Genomic DNA, 19876 nt, shown 5'->3' on the forward strand with positions numbered 1-19876 from the left:
ACTAGGTACCATATATACGTTCATTATACTGCACAATGATCCTATATGATGAAAGATTTTGGCCATAGGGTCAAAAAACTTAAATGAAAATGTTAAAATGTCACAAAATTGCTGAAAGTACTGTTGTGAAACTTGGGCGTTCCCAGTTAATGATAATTTGAATAAAGTTGTGAGTCATGGTGTATAACGGCAGGGTCAAAGGTCAACTGAAAATGTCAAAAGTCTCAAACACTTGCTCTCTGAAACAATTCAGCCATCCCAATGAAACCTGCTTCAAGGTAGTTACTATCAATATTAAACACATTCTGTGGTTGTGCTAAACTTTCAAACATGTCATTTCAATTTTCTTCCTTTGCAGTCGTGATTGTGAAACTGTCATCTCACATTGTCAAAATGTACAATATAATTTATCGGGAGAACCATGTGATATGACGGAGGCACCCCAGTCGCCTTGGCGACATTTCTGGTTGATCTCTGTGCAATTTTTAATGTAAGGTTGTTTTGTTGTTGTTGTTGTTGTTGTTGTTGTTGTTGTTGTTTTTGCGTAGGTGCAGTATTTTAACACATTGATTGCATTGCCACTATGCTGTTACCTATCCATCACCCTTTTCCCTTTGTATGCAGGTGGCTTTTCTTCGTTGTTCACAGGAAGGTCATCTGAGCTCTACCAGTCTCATCCTTTTCCCAGAATTTTTTTAAGTAGATGGCAGCCACCAACTCTTTTCATTAATTAGTTTTCGGTGTATTGAAAATTTGTATTTGTTGTTGTTGTCTATTTGCAACAGGTATACTAATACTAATTAATAGAATAAGCTCTGGTATAGCAAGCGACAATGACCTTGAACGATGAGGTATCAGCCTCTGGCATTCGATCGGTTTTGTCATTTCAGATTGGCAGTAATCAATTTTAGCATATAATGACGGCGCTGCACATTGCAAGTTTTGCATTTCCTATTAATAGAGATATCCTGGTCTAATTACCAAAGCGATGCATTTCACCTGTGATAATTGAGCGTGAATTGTGTCAATGCTTAACCTTGAATGTACGGACTCAACTACCTCCGGTATTATTATCGCTTGTCGTCATTTGTGAATAAACAAGCTGCACCGTTTGTGCTTGATTGATATTTGGTGTTTAAATAAATTTACTCCCCAAAGTGGTTAATGAATAAAAATGCGCGCTGTGCATGCTTGGTCATAGCTGTTTGCTGAAGAGGACAAAATGAAAAGGGGGAAAGCCGAGGGCTACTTTAAATTGAACTTATACAACAAACACAACATTATCTTCTTGTTTCTGTTGCGTTTGTTAAAGTGGGGCGTTGGTTGTGACTAACTACACACGTTAAACTTCTCTTTATATATACTGCTTCATAACATCACCAAATGAATGATATACTATATCAGAATGTTGCAGTATAACTCGAGCCACATTATCACTCACCTTTAAGAACAATACTTTTAAAGCAAAGGCACACACATTAACGATACTTTGATGATACGTGCATCTCTGCATATTCAAAAGCATTTGTACATACAAGTGCAAATTCAGAGCTTAAAGAGGCAAGACAATGAAAAAAAAAATGTGGAAAATAACAGTTAGTATCTTCTCCTTCTTCCCAGCGTGACTTCATAAATCGTCTTAAAGAGAGACCGCGTCAGCATCACTGGTAATAATACCGTGAAGAGATTTGGAAATGGTGCTTGTATATATGTACGTATGTATGTATGCATGCATAATTATGTATGTATATATATATATATATATATATATATATATGTGTGTGTGTGTGTGTGTGTGTGTGTGTGTGTGTATGTGCGTGTGTGTTTGTTTGTCTATTTGTATGCATACATATAAATACATCTTTATCAAACGTTAATGGAACGCGACTGCTAACTTCAAGGCATGGACTATGGACTCGATTGACTCATCGTTCACAGGCATATTAGGCGTTGATGGGGGAGAGGGTCGGTCTTGTTAGATCTATCCCTAGAATTTTGCTTGAACTGACCGTTGGATGACATCCATTAATAATTAGATCGTCAAGGCTTGCCGAACAGCGTGTTGACCTGCGGGATGAACTTCCAAAGAGACTGATGGGATCACGGGAAGGTGAGAGAACTTTAAGTCAACTGCAGCCTACTTTTGCTGTCCTCATCAATTTACTGGATGTGAGTAAACTCTCGGCTGAAGGCTAATTACGCGGTAAAAAAAAAGTGTTCATCGCCTGAACACTCTGTAACGAATATTGAAAAACAACGACAACAACAAGAACGAGGTGATATAGCGAATAACTTCTCACGATATCTTTGCCAGAAACAACGACACAAAAAAGTCAATCAGCGTAATAACGAAGGCCAAGGCAAGTCAGTGGCATTCATGCAAGTGTGCAAATAACCAACAAGAGTTTAAAGGAAGTGTGCATTCACGTCTGACGAAGAGTCTGTCTGGTGTTGGCTTTGCCAAGCAGCATGAAGGTGTTACATCAACATTTCGATTCCCGAAACACCTTAATGCGAACTGAAATGCGAACTGACCTGATGGTTTTAATCGTAGCCGTTTAACACATTTGCGAAAATGTCTAATTTGAATCGAAGTTGACATCCACAGGAAAGAACAAGGACAGAAAGATAAAACGATAAAGAGCGCGGTAGATGAGGAACAAGGAAACCGTCATTTTAAATAATACATTAAAGAACCGAGATAATTATCTCATATTGCACTAGATGTGTTTTTGAACTTGTGAACCCCTCTCTTTACACACACACACACACACACGCACGCACGCACACACACACACACACGCACGCACACACACACACACACGCACGCACACACACACACACACACGCACGCACACACACACACACACACACACATGCGCACACGCATATTCACTCTTCTCCATACTGAATCATTATCAGGATGATAAGATCTTAACAGGTTTCCATTAGGACTGAGAGTGAAACGCACGTATACACACATTCTTAATCATATTCCTTCAACATTTTTTTTTTTGTGTGTGCGAAGGCGAGAAGTTTTTCTAGTCTGTAGGCAATTATGATGACTACATGATTGATAATCATTGACTGTAGCCCCGTGCCTCCAATCTTTAGAAAGGAGAGATTGCACATCATGCGGGCTTTTGTGCAAGTTTTGTAGTGTGTGTGTGTGTGTGTGTGTGTGTGTATGTGTATGTGTGTGTGTGGGGGGGGGGGTCAATAGCCCTTCACATCCCCCCCCCCCTCATTCGACGAAAAGAATCTTGGCGGAATCCTCCCAAGTCATTGGTTTTTTTTTTTGTTTTTCCCCATTTTTAAGCTATATATGATTGTGTGTGTGAGGGGGGGGGGGACTGCAGCCAAGTTCCCCCCTCCCCGTTCAGCGGTCCCTGTCATGTACAAACACAAGGCGAAAAACAGAGTATATCCTCTTATACTGTGACATCCTTACACAATATAATTTCATCCATTGAAAACAGAGTGGCTAAATTTTCTCATGAGTAAAGGTGATAATTGATAACTCGTGTCGTCTTGTGCTTAAGTTTCATTACATGACGCGCTTATCATGTACGCAGCACACAAAACGTGCGCTTTCGAACAAACATGCACACACCAAAACAATCAATCTTATATACACGCATCTCTCCTCGAACAAGAATGCGACACACTTGGACACAAAATTTGATAATCCCTTACGAGGATTCAACACATCTCTTTAGTGAATCACTGTTTGAAACATTCGCCTTACACAACAATGACACATATACTTGTCAATAAAGTACTTCGAAACTGGTGACCGAAGAAAAAAAAATCAACACTTTTGTCTTTCTTTTCAAAATGGCAATGTAAACTTGCTTTCGGCTTCCACTAACAGAGACATACTTGATTTTCGGTCGATTCTTATCTTGCGTAGATGGTAACGTACTGGTTGTGGTTTACACACGTATAGTTAAATCACCTCATAATGCTCAACAGTAATGGAAAATGTGCGATGATATAAACACTTTTTTTTTGCGCGCTAGGTTTGTAATCAAGTATCCTACACTCAGTAGATTCGATTCGTGTTCCTATATCCCGCCTGTTCCATGCCCCACCACTCTTTAAAAGCAATTTTGACAGGAGAATATGAAAAATGATGAGAGCACCATGTGCTTTGCCACCGTTTGTTTAATCCAAGTTGCTTGAGAAAAAGACACGTAAAATTAGTATTGTTTTGTTTAGACCAAGGCTGCAGAAGATTCAATAATTTCCGCACCACACACATCTTTACTGTCTGGAGTGGCGTGGACCTTAAATCTTAAATAGGCAATTCACTTGGTTTCCTTACTGCAATTTTTGAACAATTCTTCTTTCCGCGTGGTTTAAAAAGATGACTCAGATCAGAGTCAGCTCGTTTAATTTTCATGCCAGTCGTCAGCGGGAAATGAAACAAAATGTCCCCACAAATGAATGCATTTCCTCTATCAAATTTGTTTTTTCTATTGAGTATGGGTAATGAACGAAAATTGTTTTCATTTCTGTCGAATTATTTACACTAAGGAGTATGATACGAATCGCGTAGCCACTAATAAAAGGCTGTATGCACTGCCGGTGAGATAAAACAGCGTGCGAGGGGTGTATTTTACATCCCATCGGATTGCCGTTGGCGGCGAATGTTTTGAGAAGTCGTGGCAGGCTCAAAGTATCATTGGTTCCCGTCCTAATGAGAATAGATGTTTTCATACCTTAAAAGAATCACAGCCTAAAGATGACATCCGCATCTGCAGAGGAGCGTGCTGTGTTTGCTGAGCTACGGGCAGTCCGCATTCTTAGAATATGTCCGTCACTCTTTAATACCTTTTGAAAACTCTTTTGGCCAGTGGGAACATATCTGTCTTATGCGCATTGAGGGTTTCAATCTCTTAAAACATCCTTTCACCAGGCAAAACATTCTGCATGCAATAATATCATTGCTACAGATTTGTTGACCGATCCATTTTCATCTATTGGAACGCCTATTCCCCAGTCTGAGCGAGATTATCTAAGTCAAATCGCACGACCTAATTTTGAATGGACCGTGCTTGAAAGTCCTTGTGAGCGTGGTGTAATTACTGACAAGCTACGGGCATAATTAACAGGGCTGACAAGGGAAACATATATTCACTAATAATGTCGACATCAATTTAAACTTTGATCGTAACTGGGACAGGAAGATCAACGTAAGTCCGTGATATCTTTGTTATCGACAAATTCAAAAGTGAATAATCTTGTTTCCACCATTCATTCAAAGGAAAGCCAGGGACAGATTCGGTGTAATTAGCAACATAAATGTGAAAATCGGCCAAAATCCTGCCAACAGATTGCACCAGAATGCGTTAGCCATGGAGAGAGTGATTGCAAAACGTCGACAGATGATTGTACGGTATTTCTCCCTCCAACTCCCCTTATGAGACCTAGATATCGATTTGAATTGTCTCCAGGGTCTCTGGGTAAAGATGGGGTAGGGGAAGGAAGGAGGAGAGAGGGTCATTCGGAGGCTGCGATGTTTGATTTCCAATGGTCTGTTGGACTTGTTTGTATCGGAGTCCGTAATATTATGACAATCAACACAATATTTTTATATGGTAGAATCGTGAACAAAAATACAGTAAATAGGCATCAAATTAACAAATAATCTACCAATGAAATAAACAATATCATTTGATACAAACTGATAAGATATAACTTTTAGATGGTCGAAAGACTTAATCAATTGACATTAGAAAAAATTCAAGGACTTTATAGTACTGTTCTACAACCTTATATATGAAGAGTTCCTTCTCCAGAGTACTTAAGATTTATACAAAGTGAGTGAATGCCACATTATTACATTCAGTTAAATTGAAGCTCTGCACATACACTCATACATATTCATTTTCGGAAATGAGAGGCTGAGAGTGCTAATTCACTTACAGTCTTTACCCTATTTTACAGCAAGATGAGAATCTGATTGTCGGACGGCCACAAGAGTCTTTTCTAGAATCCATCTACCCTATTCACATGTGATGTCAACCCCCATGCACTTTTTCCCAATATCCCATAAATCAGTAAATTCCATACTGTGGCAGTAGGAGTGGTATCTTATTTATTCTTTTTTTTTTGGGGGGGGGGGGGTATATGAAACTGATTTCAGCCGGGGTGATAGTGGGAGCCTTACCGTACTATGCCTGGACTTGCATCACTGCTGAGAGCTTAAGTTGGAACGCGCCATGAGTAATCACCCCAGCTCATGCTTGACATTCATGTACTATTAACGCTTCCTCCACGCACCCCCACCCCAATCCCAATTCACTAACCACAACAACTCCCCAAGCTCGCGTTGCGAACAGATACGAGCGACCTTAACCGTGATACGGCCGCATATTGATCCCTCTCTCTCTCTCCTTCTCTCTCTCTCTACTTTATCAAAACTCGGCGATAACTATTGTGCAGCTGAGATTGCGATCACCCGCATCTACCCCGCTCTTTCGGTGCCATCAATATTACTTTTGCCCTGCTGCACACCCCAAATCAATGGTCCACGGGAGCAACCTCGTGAATCTGGCAAGAATTGATAAAAATGATTTGATCAATCACAACAAAGGAAGAAATTTCATGCCGAGAAGTATGCGGTTGCTCATAGCATTGTGTTTGCTCAAATACAAGTACATCGAAAGTTTTTGTAAAGATTAAATCACAGTCATTTGCATCAAAGTACAATAACAACTTGAACTCCTCTCTTGGTGAAATGGTACATATGTCACAAATGACGACTTACGAGAAAATTACACTTGTACATGAGTTATCAAGCGATGCATATCCTTTGCTGTGATATATCTCCCTCCGTGTCGTCTACATCGTTCTTGTTATCAAGACAATGTAACATTGACACTAACAATTTCACCATTACATTCAACACAAACTTTAGTTACGTCATGATATCAATATGAACACTGCAGCGTTTGAAAAGTATCTGATAATTATCAGATTATGTCAGGAAAACGAAAGATGTATATGACACTCTTAAAATAATTGATTTTTAATCAAACATTTCGCTGAAAAAAAACACGTTTTCATACATGCTGTATGTTCACAATTGACAACACTTCGTGACTAAATTGCCTCTATGTTTTACAAGCCTGGCTGTCGCTTGGAATAATACGCTCGAATGCGCTATTACAGTTAACAGGAAGAAAAGAATATATATTGCGCTTTGTTATTTATACCCCTACACAAGGTAACATAGTTTACATGTCTAAACATAAGTGAACATCGTCTGTAGTGGGAAATATCTTTTAGTAGAAGAGAACATTAGACATTACTGTGGTTATCATACAATTAAAAAAGTAAATACAGACAATTAAAAGGACTTTAAGAATGATCAGTTTGTCATATTTTATCCTATCAATGCTCGTAAGAAATCCGTTATGTGTACTCTTTTAACAAATGAATCTTATTTACAATTTAGCACAAAATGGCATGATTTTGGTCAAGTTGCATTTACTTCATAAGCACATGTCCTTGTACTAATATACAGACTTAGATAAGATCAGAGTACACACAATATGATGGCAGCTGCTGTTACAACATGAATGGAGATAATAGTTTGTACGAGTAAATATCTAATGCATCCGGCCAGAATGTACTCATCAGAGTACTTATTGTAACATGTTTGTTAGGTTATACAAACTAGGCCTACAGATCACGTAATGTTCGATTTACCAGGCACGTAACACCTTTAAAACAACACTTTGTCACAATTGCCACACATATTAACAACAGACTGATTATCTTCAGAACATACGCCATCATTAATCGCAAATGACACTGCCAATATATGAGAGACATTCATAATAGACTTCTCGTGCATGGTGCATCGGACAGCAGTGAGCCTATTACCAAGTGTGTCTGGTACTTTGAGAATATTGAGAAGGTTATATTATCTAAGCTATGGTAACATGTTTTGTAGGGGTATGCTGCTGACGTTACACTTAGCCTTGGTGGTAGCTGCCCGTGGTGATCTTCCTTCTTGCTAATTCGCCTAGTCCTCCTCACCGTCTTTAAGCCTCTTGAAAACCCTGGTGCACGACACAGATCCCTTACTGCACGTCATCACCATCTCTTCGCCCACGACTTCGCGCACGACGATGTGAGGCTCGTCCGACTCCTCCTCCTGGATAAGTTTCAGCTTGTCTTCGCTCTCCAGGGTTGCCACGGTCATCTGCTTCTCCCCGCTCGGGAGCAGGTCTTCGAAGGCTGTCCCCAGTGTGAACTGCTGCTCGTGGATTGTTATGACAGGAACGTTCATCTTAATGGCAAACTGGTCACCATTTCGCGTGATTTCGCACGTGGGGTACATATGGATGGCTAATTTACGCATAGGTGCGTTAACACCCATCTTCTTCAAGTACTCTTCGAAGTTATCACTGCGAACTAATTTCCACTTGCCCACGAGTTGCGACATAGTTTTTTTGCTTTTTCGAGTACTACTGCTGTAGTTTACGAAAAGGTGAAAATGTAAGGCTTAAGGTGACCAGCTTCTGTTAATTTCAAGTTCAAATTGAACAAGTACTGTTAATCTTTCAATGTGGGTGATCAAAATGTGCCGGAAGTGAAGTATTCTGATTCAGATATTCTTGTTGACGAAACGGCGCCAGATGGGGACCAGACGGAATGATGTTAAGTCTGTCTAAGAAGTTTCGATTCAGGATTACGGAGGATTTGCCGCGGAATTTTTCACGAGTGGAGCTCGGGCGACTCCCGCCAAATGGCTGGCATAATTCGTGGATGATGCCTCCGCGCCGGTGCTCGCCTTGTCTCACAACCGTGCTGGCGAGGGAGAGAATTTGATATGACTTCGTCTGGGGCGGAGGATTAGCTGGCTGGCTGCTGATGGCCGCAAGATGCACACCGTGGTTTATATAGTGAGCAGACGACAAAAACACATCGTGAATGCCAGCCTCGCGGGGGGTCTGCAGTGAATTTGGCGCATTCGGCCTATGATGCCAACTCTCAACTCCTGATTGGTCGGCAAGTTGGCAGTTTCGTCTACGTCATCGTGATGGAGAGCATCTCTTCTCGCGGATGCTGGTTGAAAATATGCTGTGTTTATGTACAGCCAAAAGATGAACATCTGGGTAAGGCACGACGGCAGTTCATATCAAAATTAGCACTGGCAATAATTTGTATAATAATGTACCCGTAGGAGGGGAAAACAATATCCTAACTTTCCATAGTGACCTTTGTCTGCAAAGGTATGCATTCAAATTACAAAGAAGGGTGGATTTCTGACATTAACGATAAAGTCTGATCCATTATCCGAGAGGATTTTTCTTTGTTTGAACTGCAATACTGCAATGTATAGGATGCGTCCGTGCACGAAATTGAACGAGGATGATAGTAGGTCAATGTCACAAGCAAACGATGTCCTCGTATGCAGTTAGGCCTATCATGTGTATTACTAATGACTGAATTGCAAATGACAGCAATATTATTATTAAGCAAGGTAATGGCCTTGACAGAGCAATAACTGTAATTTGCTTAATCGAACCGAGGTTGCTGCTCGCATTCAAACTGGCTGCCATGATTACTGTTGACGTTGATGATGATGGTGCTAAAGTCATCTTAAGAGATGTTGGCAAACTAGCAAATCAATATGTAATAACAGGACTTGATTTCTCATCTTTGTCAATAAATACATAAATATTGCACTATTCTGTCGATATTACATCGAACAAATTATATTTATGCAGCTTGGACGAATCCCATTCTTTGTCCGACCCCAATCATGCGAATCGTGATATAACAAGGCTCTCGATTTATTGATTTCCGGCCTGTAATTAGGACATATGAACATGACGGCCATTCACTTCGCACCCCTACTCAACCTAAGCGCCGGAGGATGATCCATATAAATTATTCATCAAATTACACATTAAGAGTCTTCGAGTCGCAATGGAACGTACACCCGGAAACGAGGTTGCCCTTGGCCATAGAAAGATGCTGAAATGACATGCACAGAGGAGGCGTCTTATTAATGAAAGAGAGAGAGAGAGAGAGAGAGAGAGAGAGAGAGAGAGAAGAAAAAGGCGAGTTCGACCCCTATTTCACTGACCGACATTACTTGTTTTTTTCTTATAGCTATAGGGGTAGAGCATGAGTTGCAATAATTCATCTTACTGAATGAACAAGTGTACTTAAGGCAGGGTTCAAAGACATTCCATGTCAGAGCAGCTAGGTTAACAGTATTACAACGATTCCTCGCTCTGTTCTTACCTACTGGTCGATAACCTTCTAACAAAATTTCTGTATAAGTGAGCAAAATTTGCTAGAAGGATGCCCTCTGCCTCTCTACTTTTATATTTTCTCGATGTTGCTTCAGTCCCCAAGAACGAGTGATATCTGCGGATTCTTTCACTCAGCCCTATTCGAGTTTAACTCTAACCTTTCAGACGTATTTTTGAACGAGTGACTCCATTGTTCATGCTTGGTCATACTGTGCTTTTTTTTTGGTAGAAAATTTAATCACTTCTTATTCATTTGGCTGACACATTTTTAAAAGTAACCTTCGATACAAACTGTTTAGTTAGAGTTTCTCATTACACATACATATATAATTGAGAGATAATGAGAGAGAGAGAGAGAGAGAGAGAGAGAGGATGTGGGAGAAACGTGTGTGTGAGAGAGAGAGGGAGAGAGAGAAACAAACATGTATTTACTGTGTTTTTATGACTGTGTTTTGTTATGCCGAGGAGCGTCTTACACAATTATGATGAACACGTGTTTGCATGAAAGTTGCCCGTGTTAGCGTAAAATCTGATGTGTAAATTCTGCAGAATGCTACATTGCGCTATACTTGCTGAACTATTCTGTTAATCAAATAGTATAGAAGGAACGGACCCTTGATTCTGTTGTATGAACCCATACTCTTACATATCTGTCATGCTCCGAACGTCCGAATAAAACTAATTCGTATGGTAATATGTCAAAAATGGTCAAAAGAATGTAAATTCCAGTTCATTTCTTCAATCATTTCAACTTGAGTGTAAATACAGGTACAAGGTACATAGTTAAGTAGTCGACTGATTGCTGTGTAAGTGTAAGACTAGATCTCCATCTTCGAAAAAATCGATATGATGTCTAGTATAATATGAACGTACCGTACTTACGTTCCGAACAGCGAATCGTGAACGACTATTGAACCAGTATACTCGCCAACAATCTTCTTTGATTTTAACAGTTAAAGGAAATATGCGATTGAAATGCATGTTGACTTGTATTGATTCATAACACCTGATCATCACTGAAATGTGGCCAAAAGAATATCTGAATATGTTCCATATGTTTTATAAACATTTCTATTCTATTTTCTTTTTCAGATTATCCCAAAAAACAAACAAACTAACTAACTAACAAACAAACAAACATCAACTGACATCATCTGTCAATTATTGCTTAGGTGCTAATAACATTGATTATGATTAACAAAAGACGTTGGAATCCACCTTCTCCAAAACCGAGCATAACCCGCATGTTTCCCTGCAAATGTCTTTTGTTAATCATATTGTAGCGTGGAAACATGTAAACCCTAGATTATGCTCAGTCTATAGGGAAAGATGCATTCCAATGTCCTTTTCAAAAATCATATCAGTACTTTCACATTATATCATGAATTTGAATACAGTTTTGGCAACGAAAGTGCCTTTCTTGGAATTTGGCATCATGTATTTTCATCGTATTGTCAGGTTGCTCTTTCTATATAGCCATCCAGATTATTAAATTTGTGGATAATTCTATATAGCATCCGCGTGAAATAAATGTATCGGCCACTCCTGCACGATTATATCTCTTACAACTTTGTTGAGCATGGAACTGTTCAACTATTTGCAAGATCCTCCTCCTTCTTGTTTTAAACGTTATTGTGTCCACAAGTATGAGTTTTCTCAAGAATGTTCCAAGGCTTTATACGCCATATCCGAAAAAAAAACAACAATCAGCAAACCAGCGATGCTTTCGTCAACATAAATGTGTCATGGAAGAAACTGGATCGTCAACATTAATGTTTGCCCTTAGCGTCCAATCGTGTTAAACCTACGGCCTCACATTAATGTTTCATGTTTGTGTGCGCTTATAGAGATACAAGTTTCATAGCGTCACAAACTCTAGGACAAAAGATGATCGCACTTTGAAATTATCGTGATGAATCCTTGCTTGTCAGGTTTGAGCTTTCTTACCCTTGTGCCGTCCATCTGAATCATGTATGAGACTCATCGTCTACGCAGTCCCAAAGCAACATCATGGTGTTTCATCTTCACGAGGGGTGGAGTAGGGGGAGATGACAAGATTTTCCAAAACAAAGAAAAAACAAAGGAGAGAGAAGATAAACGTGAAAAAGCCGCAGAGATGCAAGACATTGTTCTATTTCTCGAGAAGTAGGTCACGAGCTCGATGGAAGGCCTTTCGATCTTCCAGGCATGAGCGAGCACTATCGCTGGCTCGACTTATACGGGCGGCATCTTCGTGATATCATCTTCCCCGGAGCTTCTTCGTGCGCACTCATCTGAGAGATTAAAAGGCGTGTTTAGATTCATCCACCCGGATGCAGTGTGAAATTCCTCATTCTGTCTGTTTCCACACGGCTTCATTCTAATTTGCTGATTCATGTACGTTTTAACGCATCCTTCGTTTCAAAATCGCGAAATTGAGGTGTCTTGGGGTAACACGAATGCCTTGATTGTCTATTGTGGCATTTACTCTTCAAATATTTTGTATAAGAACAAATGCCATAGGTTTTCATTCATGTTTTCATTACCCATGGCATTATCAACCAACTACTGCAATTGATGATTATTTTTTTTTATAATGTGGAATCAGTAGACATAAAAGCAAGTTTCTTGCTGTTTTACTTTTTTTATGATGATCACTCATGTGCGAATATATGAATTGATTTACGAATTTCGTTGCGTGATCTATTACTTCTGAATAGGAGTTTTCATGACAATAGACATGTTGCGACAAGATTCCTGAAGTTATTCGTGTATATATATCATACCAAGGGAAATTCAGATGCATTGTGTTTGATGAGTATAGTGCAGTGTGGTTTACTCATTTATTGATACGAGGGCCACGGCTTATAACAACACAGATGATGATTATTAATACATTACTGCTGGGAATCGCATCATACGCTTTGCTAGGCTTGATTCATCCGCACGCGTGGGAAAGAGAAATGTGTCATTAAACATTCTAACATGGAATACCCGCTCTTGCAGAAACCTTAGCTGAGCGAAGCCGCAAACAGTTAAGCTTTCGGCACACTGCGCAACCTCAATATCATATTGATGATGAAATAAATGTCGATTTGTAATGTATATGTTCACAATTTCCAGTTAAATGAAACATTAGATTACTCAAATGAAAATGGATTAGTTTATGATGGAATGTATCTGAGAAAGGTATAAGTATGGCGACGCTACACTGAGTAACATCACCTACCGGCTACGGGACATTCAGTACAAAGAAGACGCCGATAAGGCATGAATGTTGCAGGAGGTCGTTAACACTTTAACCTACTTTCGTTCAACAATGATAAACCAAGAGTATTGTTTCTGCTCATCACACAGTTAGGATCGAGTGACAGGGCAGAGCGCCGAAATGTCTCTCAAATTCATGTTTGTCGGGACAAAATGGAACAACACATGGAAAAAAGGCCGGCATTCTTAATGTCTTGTATCGAAACCCTCGTCCAGACGACATCAATACTAGTGGAACATTCTAGGTCCCTTCTCTCAAGCAGCGTTGTTAATAAACGTTTTCAACGCAGCGAAGTGCGGAAGAAGGATTCTAAGAACACGTGTCGAAGCATGCTTGCCGTAATATCATGTCTCTATGGAAACATACCGTGTAAGAAGGACGGGATCCGCGACAGCTCCAACTGGGCGGGTTAAAGGTGGTTGTCGACCCCTTGTTGTAACCGAATCCCGGCCACGTCGCGACGAGAAGGTGGTCAATCGACACAGCGCTCTTCTCGCTTACAACCACGTGTTCCGCAGCCGAGGGAAATGGCGACACAATTTGGCTTGAAACCCACACCACGCGGCGCGACCAGGTCTTTGACATTTCACGGTACTCAAGAAAACAAAAGAGATTTGAACTGTCGTATTGGGCCTACAGTCAATGTTAATTAAGATAATCTAAAAGTATATCTTTAAAGGGAATCAAACCCCTAGTAATGTGGCTTGAGTGAAAGCAGCTATATAGTACAACACATCAGCGAAAGTTTAAGGAAAATCGGACAATCGATTAAAAAGTTATGAGTTTTTAAAGTTTCGGTGCCATCATCGCTGGATAATAAGGCTTTTTCATAAAATCTCCTTTGACTACAATGTAAAGAAAATGTAAGAAGAATTCCACAAAATCTTATTTTTTCATGAAAAGTACACATTTCATTACATTATCACTGAAATATTTTGTTAGGGGTAATATTGTCTGTCCCCCCCCCCCCCGCCTTCTGAAAGAGGTAAGTCAAATGCTCTCTCTTTGTTATCGCTTTAACCATATTTTAGATATCATTCCCGATAGCAAAGACGTTACAGTAAGAAATAGTTTATATCAAAGTACTTTTTGAAGTGCTTTGATTAGACTTTACTGGCTAGATAATGTTAAAGCGCGAGGAGTAAATATCTTTTTTTTTTCTTTTTTCTTTTTTTTTTTTGGGGGGGGGGGGGTAATCATTTGGAAGCATATGACAGTGAGAAAACATGAATAGAAATGCAATGAAATACTTGATCGTTTTATAGTATTAACCAAAGCATCACATAGGACCCAACTTTGGAATACCACTTTAGACTCTGAAAATCATATCCTCAAAAAAGATGAATTCCGACAGATCAGTAACTTCAACAATATCCATTATCCATATATACATTTACATTATATTACATGCCACTTTCAAATATACATTATCCATATCCATTATCCATATCCATAATATTGCTCTGTCGCTTTCAAATATCCATCGTATATATATATATATATATATATATATATATATATATATATTCACATATCTATGTATATGTCACTTTCAAATAACCATTATCCATGCCCATATATCCATGTATATATATCCATATCAATCATACTACCAGATTCAGTAGTGTTCATATCTTCAGTAGACGAAAGGACTGGCAGTTGTGAGAGAAGCTGAAAGATATTGGCATTCCATGTTTCTTGACATACTTGTTTGTTGTGTTACATTAAGTGCAGTTTTCGAAAACTGAATACATGCCGCGTAGGCCCTACATGACCATTGCATCCAGAGTAAACATTAAGGCCCGAATTCACGAAAGTGGTACAAATGAAACCATAGCTTAAACCATGGACAAATACCATGGAGCGCCAAGTGTCGCATGGAATATTTCGTTACGATATCAGTCATTTCGTTGATGAAATGATTATCTTGTAACGAAATGACAACATATTGTAACTAAATGAACATTTCGTCCACGAAATGACTCTAATTTCGTTAACGAAACGGTCATTTTGTCGACGAAATGACCAATTTCGTAACGAAATATTCCGTGCGACACTTGGCGCTCCATGATTTTTGTCCATGGTTTAAACCATGGTTTCATTCGCACCACCTTCGTGAATTTGGGCCATATACTGTGTAATTGGGCCAAATTTAAGCTGACAAAACCCCATTCATGCAACCTATGGTACAACATCTCAAATCTGGTGTTTCTGTGTGTCGTATGTTGTGTGGGTTTTTTTTTAACTTTCATTTTCATTTTCTTCGTTCACAGAACATAACATAATATACGAAAACTATCTTGAGTACACAATAATTGACTGTATCATACAAATAAGAGGTAATTAACGAATTAAAAGCATGTATATATATATATATATATATATATATATATATATACATGTTTCAAACCAAGATTGTTACATTATCAATGCTCTCGGGAAAAAAAATAAGGGGCCCATGAACACGTTTGTGTGCGTGCGTGTGTGTGTGTGTATTTGAGTGAGTGTGTGCGTGTATGTGTGTGTAGTTATGCGAGAATAATGAAATGATAATCCTACACTTCTGTTTACTACTCCAAAAACAACACACGTCACTCTACTTTTCAGCCGTTCATTACATAAGCCATCCTTCGGGGGAGGAGGAATTAGTGTTACTTATTTCAATTACACTGATAAGATTGTTTTGACTAGCCTTGTTTTTTGTGCGGAGTGCCACAATGAGGGTGTTTTGGTGCTGCTGCTAACTGATCCTAGCACACGTCTCACGTCACAGAAAGCTATTTCCGATGCTGATAAAATAACCACGGGCAAGGACCTGGATTTACGAATAGCAGGCGAGCTATAGCTGCGCTGCGCAGCACTCACAGTCGTTTAAGACGTATACATTTTTGCATGGTAGGAAAAAAATGGTGTAAACATTATTTTCTATTTGTCACTGCATAGGGAATCAAACTTCTCACTAAGATGTCTCTCTTTGAAGGAAGAAATAATTTTAGATCTTAACGGGGTCACCAGTCTCGTCCGATTGTACATGTCCTGTCTTTTCAAGATGACTCCTTGTCTTCAACTAATAACTCAAGGCTATTCAAGCTGTCTCAAGTATGCAAGTAATTAAGCTATACGGACCAGTGGCTGGGTCTCTGCTTTGTCAACAAATCTTGAAATGAAGAATGAATGATATTTTGAAATTTCACATGTTAGAAACCTTCCCCACCACCTTATATTGGTTATTACCACATACGCAGTAAAGAGGTGATGATGTCATCGCATCCGAGCTTTCTTATATTTGCCTGCACACAGTCATGCATAAACCTTTATTCGAACAAACTTCTTTGGGAATAAAATCGATTAGAATATTCTGTATATTTAATAGCCTGTACCCCGTGTGCTGTAGAGAATGTATAGTTGCTATATTGATTGCTCTCTAATTGCTCTTCACATCCAGCATTAAACTGCCCACGAAGAGAATTATAATGCTGTCCTCAATGATTATACAACATAATTACATTCTAAGTAGAGGGCCACGTATATAGAAGGACGTTAACCCCAGGTAATGTTCGTTAGTCCAAAGGTTCGCTAATCCGAAAATGAAATAGAGTTCGTTAATCCGAACATTATTTGTGGCTTTATTCCGAAGGTTCTTTATTTTTAAAATGAATAACGAACCTTCGGAATCACAAACTTTACTGCGTTTTCGGACTGACGAACCTTCGGTAGAATGAACCTTTCTTCATTTTCGGAATAACAAAGGTTCCTTCGTCCGAAAATGGCAATGTTCGTTAATCTGAAAAAGAAAAAGAATGTTCTCATTCAGAAGGTTCGTTGATCCGAAAATGAAACAAAATGGGTATTAACGAATCTTTGGAATAAAGAGCTGTAACCGCTAACCCCATAGATCTTAGGCAACACCATTAACTTTCACCCTATATCAGAATTAGAAGTCACCAGATTAGCTAAATAGGACCACCATCAATAGGTCTGTTTAATTGTTAAAACTCTCCGGGACATTACTCACTGAAACATATCAAATTGTTGTGTTCGAAACATGCATTTTATATGAATACTTACTCTCTAAAAAAAAATCGAGTGAAAATATTCACTCTTAAAAGAGTGAATACAAAAAAGAGTGAATTTAGAGTGGAAGTGGAGTGAATTTCGAGTGAAAATGTTCATTTTCACTCGTTTTGGAGTGACCTCAGAGATCACTCCAAAATCTTCGAGTGATCCCTGAGGTCATCCAAAATGAGTGAAAATAAACATTTTCACTCAAAATTCACTCCAATTTCACTCTAGATTCACTCTTTTTTGTATTCACTCTTTTTAAGAGTGAATAATTTCACTCGATTTTTTTTAGACCGTATGGCGTAGTAAAATAATGATAATTTACTCTTCGAAACACACGTAAAACAGGGATGTTTATTCATTGTTATTGTTATCTTTTGCTTGCTCATGTTCCTCCTGACGACCATGCAAACGACATCACATTTAATACATGGAGAACGTGGATGATACTGTTTGAGGTCGGTGACTGTCGCACCGGAGTCATCCCACGAGCTAGACACCCATGAGACAGACGGCCCACGAGTTAGACATTGAAAAAGGTCTATGAGTTATACACCAGCGAGTCATATACAGCCCATGAGCTAGACACAAAGGTGGTACCATTGAAACCATGGTTTAAACCATAGACAATTTGTATGTGGAGAGCCAAGTGTCGCATGGCCAATTTCGTTACAAAATCAGTCATTTCGTCGACGAAAAATGATCATTTCGTCGACGAAATGACTGATTTCAATACGAATTAGGCCATGCGACACTTGGCTCTCCTTACCAATTGTCTATGGTTTAAACCATGGTTTCAATTGTACCACCTTCGTGAATTCAGGCCTATAACAGGCCCACTAGCTAGACGCTAACGAAAACAGGCCCGTGAGCTTGACACTAAGCAAATAAGGCCGGTGATCTCGACACTAGGCAAAAACGTCCAGGATCTCGGCAATATACGTACTATGCCCTAAGCCCAGTAATTATAGTGTGACTGTCGAACTCGTGAGCTTTTTTCCCCCACTGTATCGCTCGTGGATGTCTTGAATTTATTGCCACTTCATGGGGTGGAACACCCTGATCAGCAGAGCTGGTTTCCATAGGGGTCCACAAATTTTTTTTTTTTTTTAGTTGATGTCGAGCTCGTGGGCCTTCTGCACTTATGAGTGTTTAGCTAATGAGTTGTATGACTCGTGAGCTGTTTGACACGTGGGCTGAATGACTCGTGGGCATTATGACTCGTGTGTGTCGAGCTCGTGACGTGCACCTGTTGCATCTGATGGGCCTTTCTCCTCTAACTCTTGTGTCTCCAAGTTTCATCCCCGAAGAAAAAAAAAGAAGCCTTTGTTGTGTTATACTCCATATCTTTTTACAGGAGGTTCATGCGTAGCTGCACGTGTCAATACATGTCTTGGGAAAAATAAAACACGCTTTTGAAAGCTTAAGACAAAGTTTGAGAGAGGAGAGGCTCTCAGCAGTGACAGTTTGACGGTCAAGTTGAGCAGGTATAAATGAATTCTGAGAATTCAGACATTTCATGATTACTTTAATGAATGTTACGTGCAAGAGTTACTCAGAGTTTGGGGTTCTCCTTCAACAATACATCGTGCAGCTAGATGAATTCTGAGAATTCAGACATTTCATGATAGCTTTAATGAATGTTACCTGCAAGAGTTACTCAAAGTTTGGGGTTCTGCTCCACAATACATTGTGCATACTGGTAAATTGCGCTGATGCTTCCAATGTTGAAAGACGAGGGGTTTTCGGGGCCAATCGAAGCAAATCGTCAAGACACAGTTCTCTGGATTACATGCTATTATGGAAATGCACGGCGCGGGGCGAGGGTTCCGGAAAACTATGCCGGGGCATGCCCTCAATGACCCCAGCGACTCATAAATGAAACATGACGACTGGCTCTGGGTGTTTCGCCCCAAGTCCAGAAAATGATCGTTAAATCAACACAAATAGCAAGAGCGAGAAAGTGTCAACAGTGCTACAAAGGGGAAGGTTAGGACACCACAATCGCCAAAAAATGATTTGCGACAGATTACGACGTGGCATGATTTAATCAGAGCGCACTGCTTGGCTCACTGGTATTGATTTGCGGAGAGCCTGGTAAACATCGCGCAGTCAAGAAGAAGAAAAGCGCAAAGGAGAGAATTTCCCTTGTCTGGATCGCAGTGTAATAACTTCGCTGCGCTACCGGAGATGGGGCTCGAAATGTTTCTCTTATCCGCATCTCGTCGATTCTCTCTTTCAAAATTTGTTTTGCCACCACAGGTTCTGCGAAACCAACAACAGA

General features: G+C 39.6%; 1 protein-coding gene across 1 annotated transcript; it reads right to left on the minus strand.

The window, feature by feature from the left end:
- Positions 1-7698: 7698 nt before the first annotated feature.
- On the minus strand, positions 7699-8461 carry LOC139719480 (fatty acid-binding protein-like). Its single transcript, XM_071630896.1, has one exon. It carries the CDS (start codon positions 8459-8461, stop codon positions 8039-8041), a length of 423 nt encoding a protein of 140 aa, XP_071486997.1. The 3' UTR covers positions 7699-8038.
- Between the last annotated feature and the right edge of the window lie 11415 nt (positions 8462-19876).

Source organism: Diadema antillarum, unplaced genomic scaffold (genome assembly GCF_040938485.1).
Source record: "Diadema antillarum isolate AM-2024a unplaced genomic scaffold, OU_Dant_1.0 scf00000111, whole genome shotgun sequence".
Taxonomy (NCBI): Eukaryota; Metazoa; Echinodermata; class Echinoidea; order Diadematoida; family Diadematidae; genus Diadema; species Diadema antillarum.

What these genes read in the sequence shown, in the direction of transcription:
- LOC139719480 (XM_071630896.1), bottom strand. Translation starts at nt 8,461, where the DNA reads ATGTCGCAACTCGTGGGCAAGTGGAAATTAGTTCGCAGTGATAACTTC.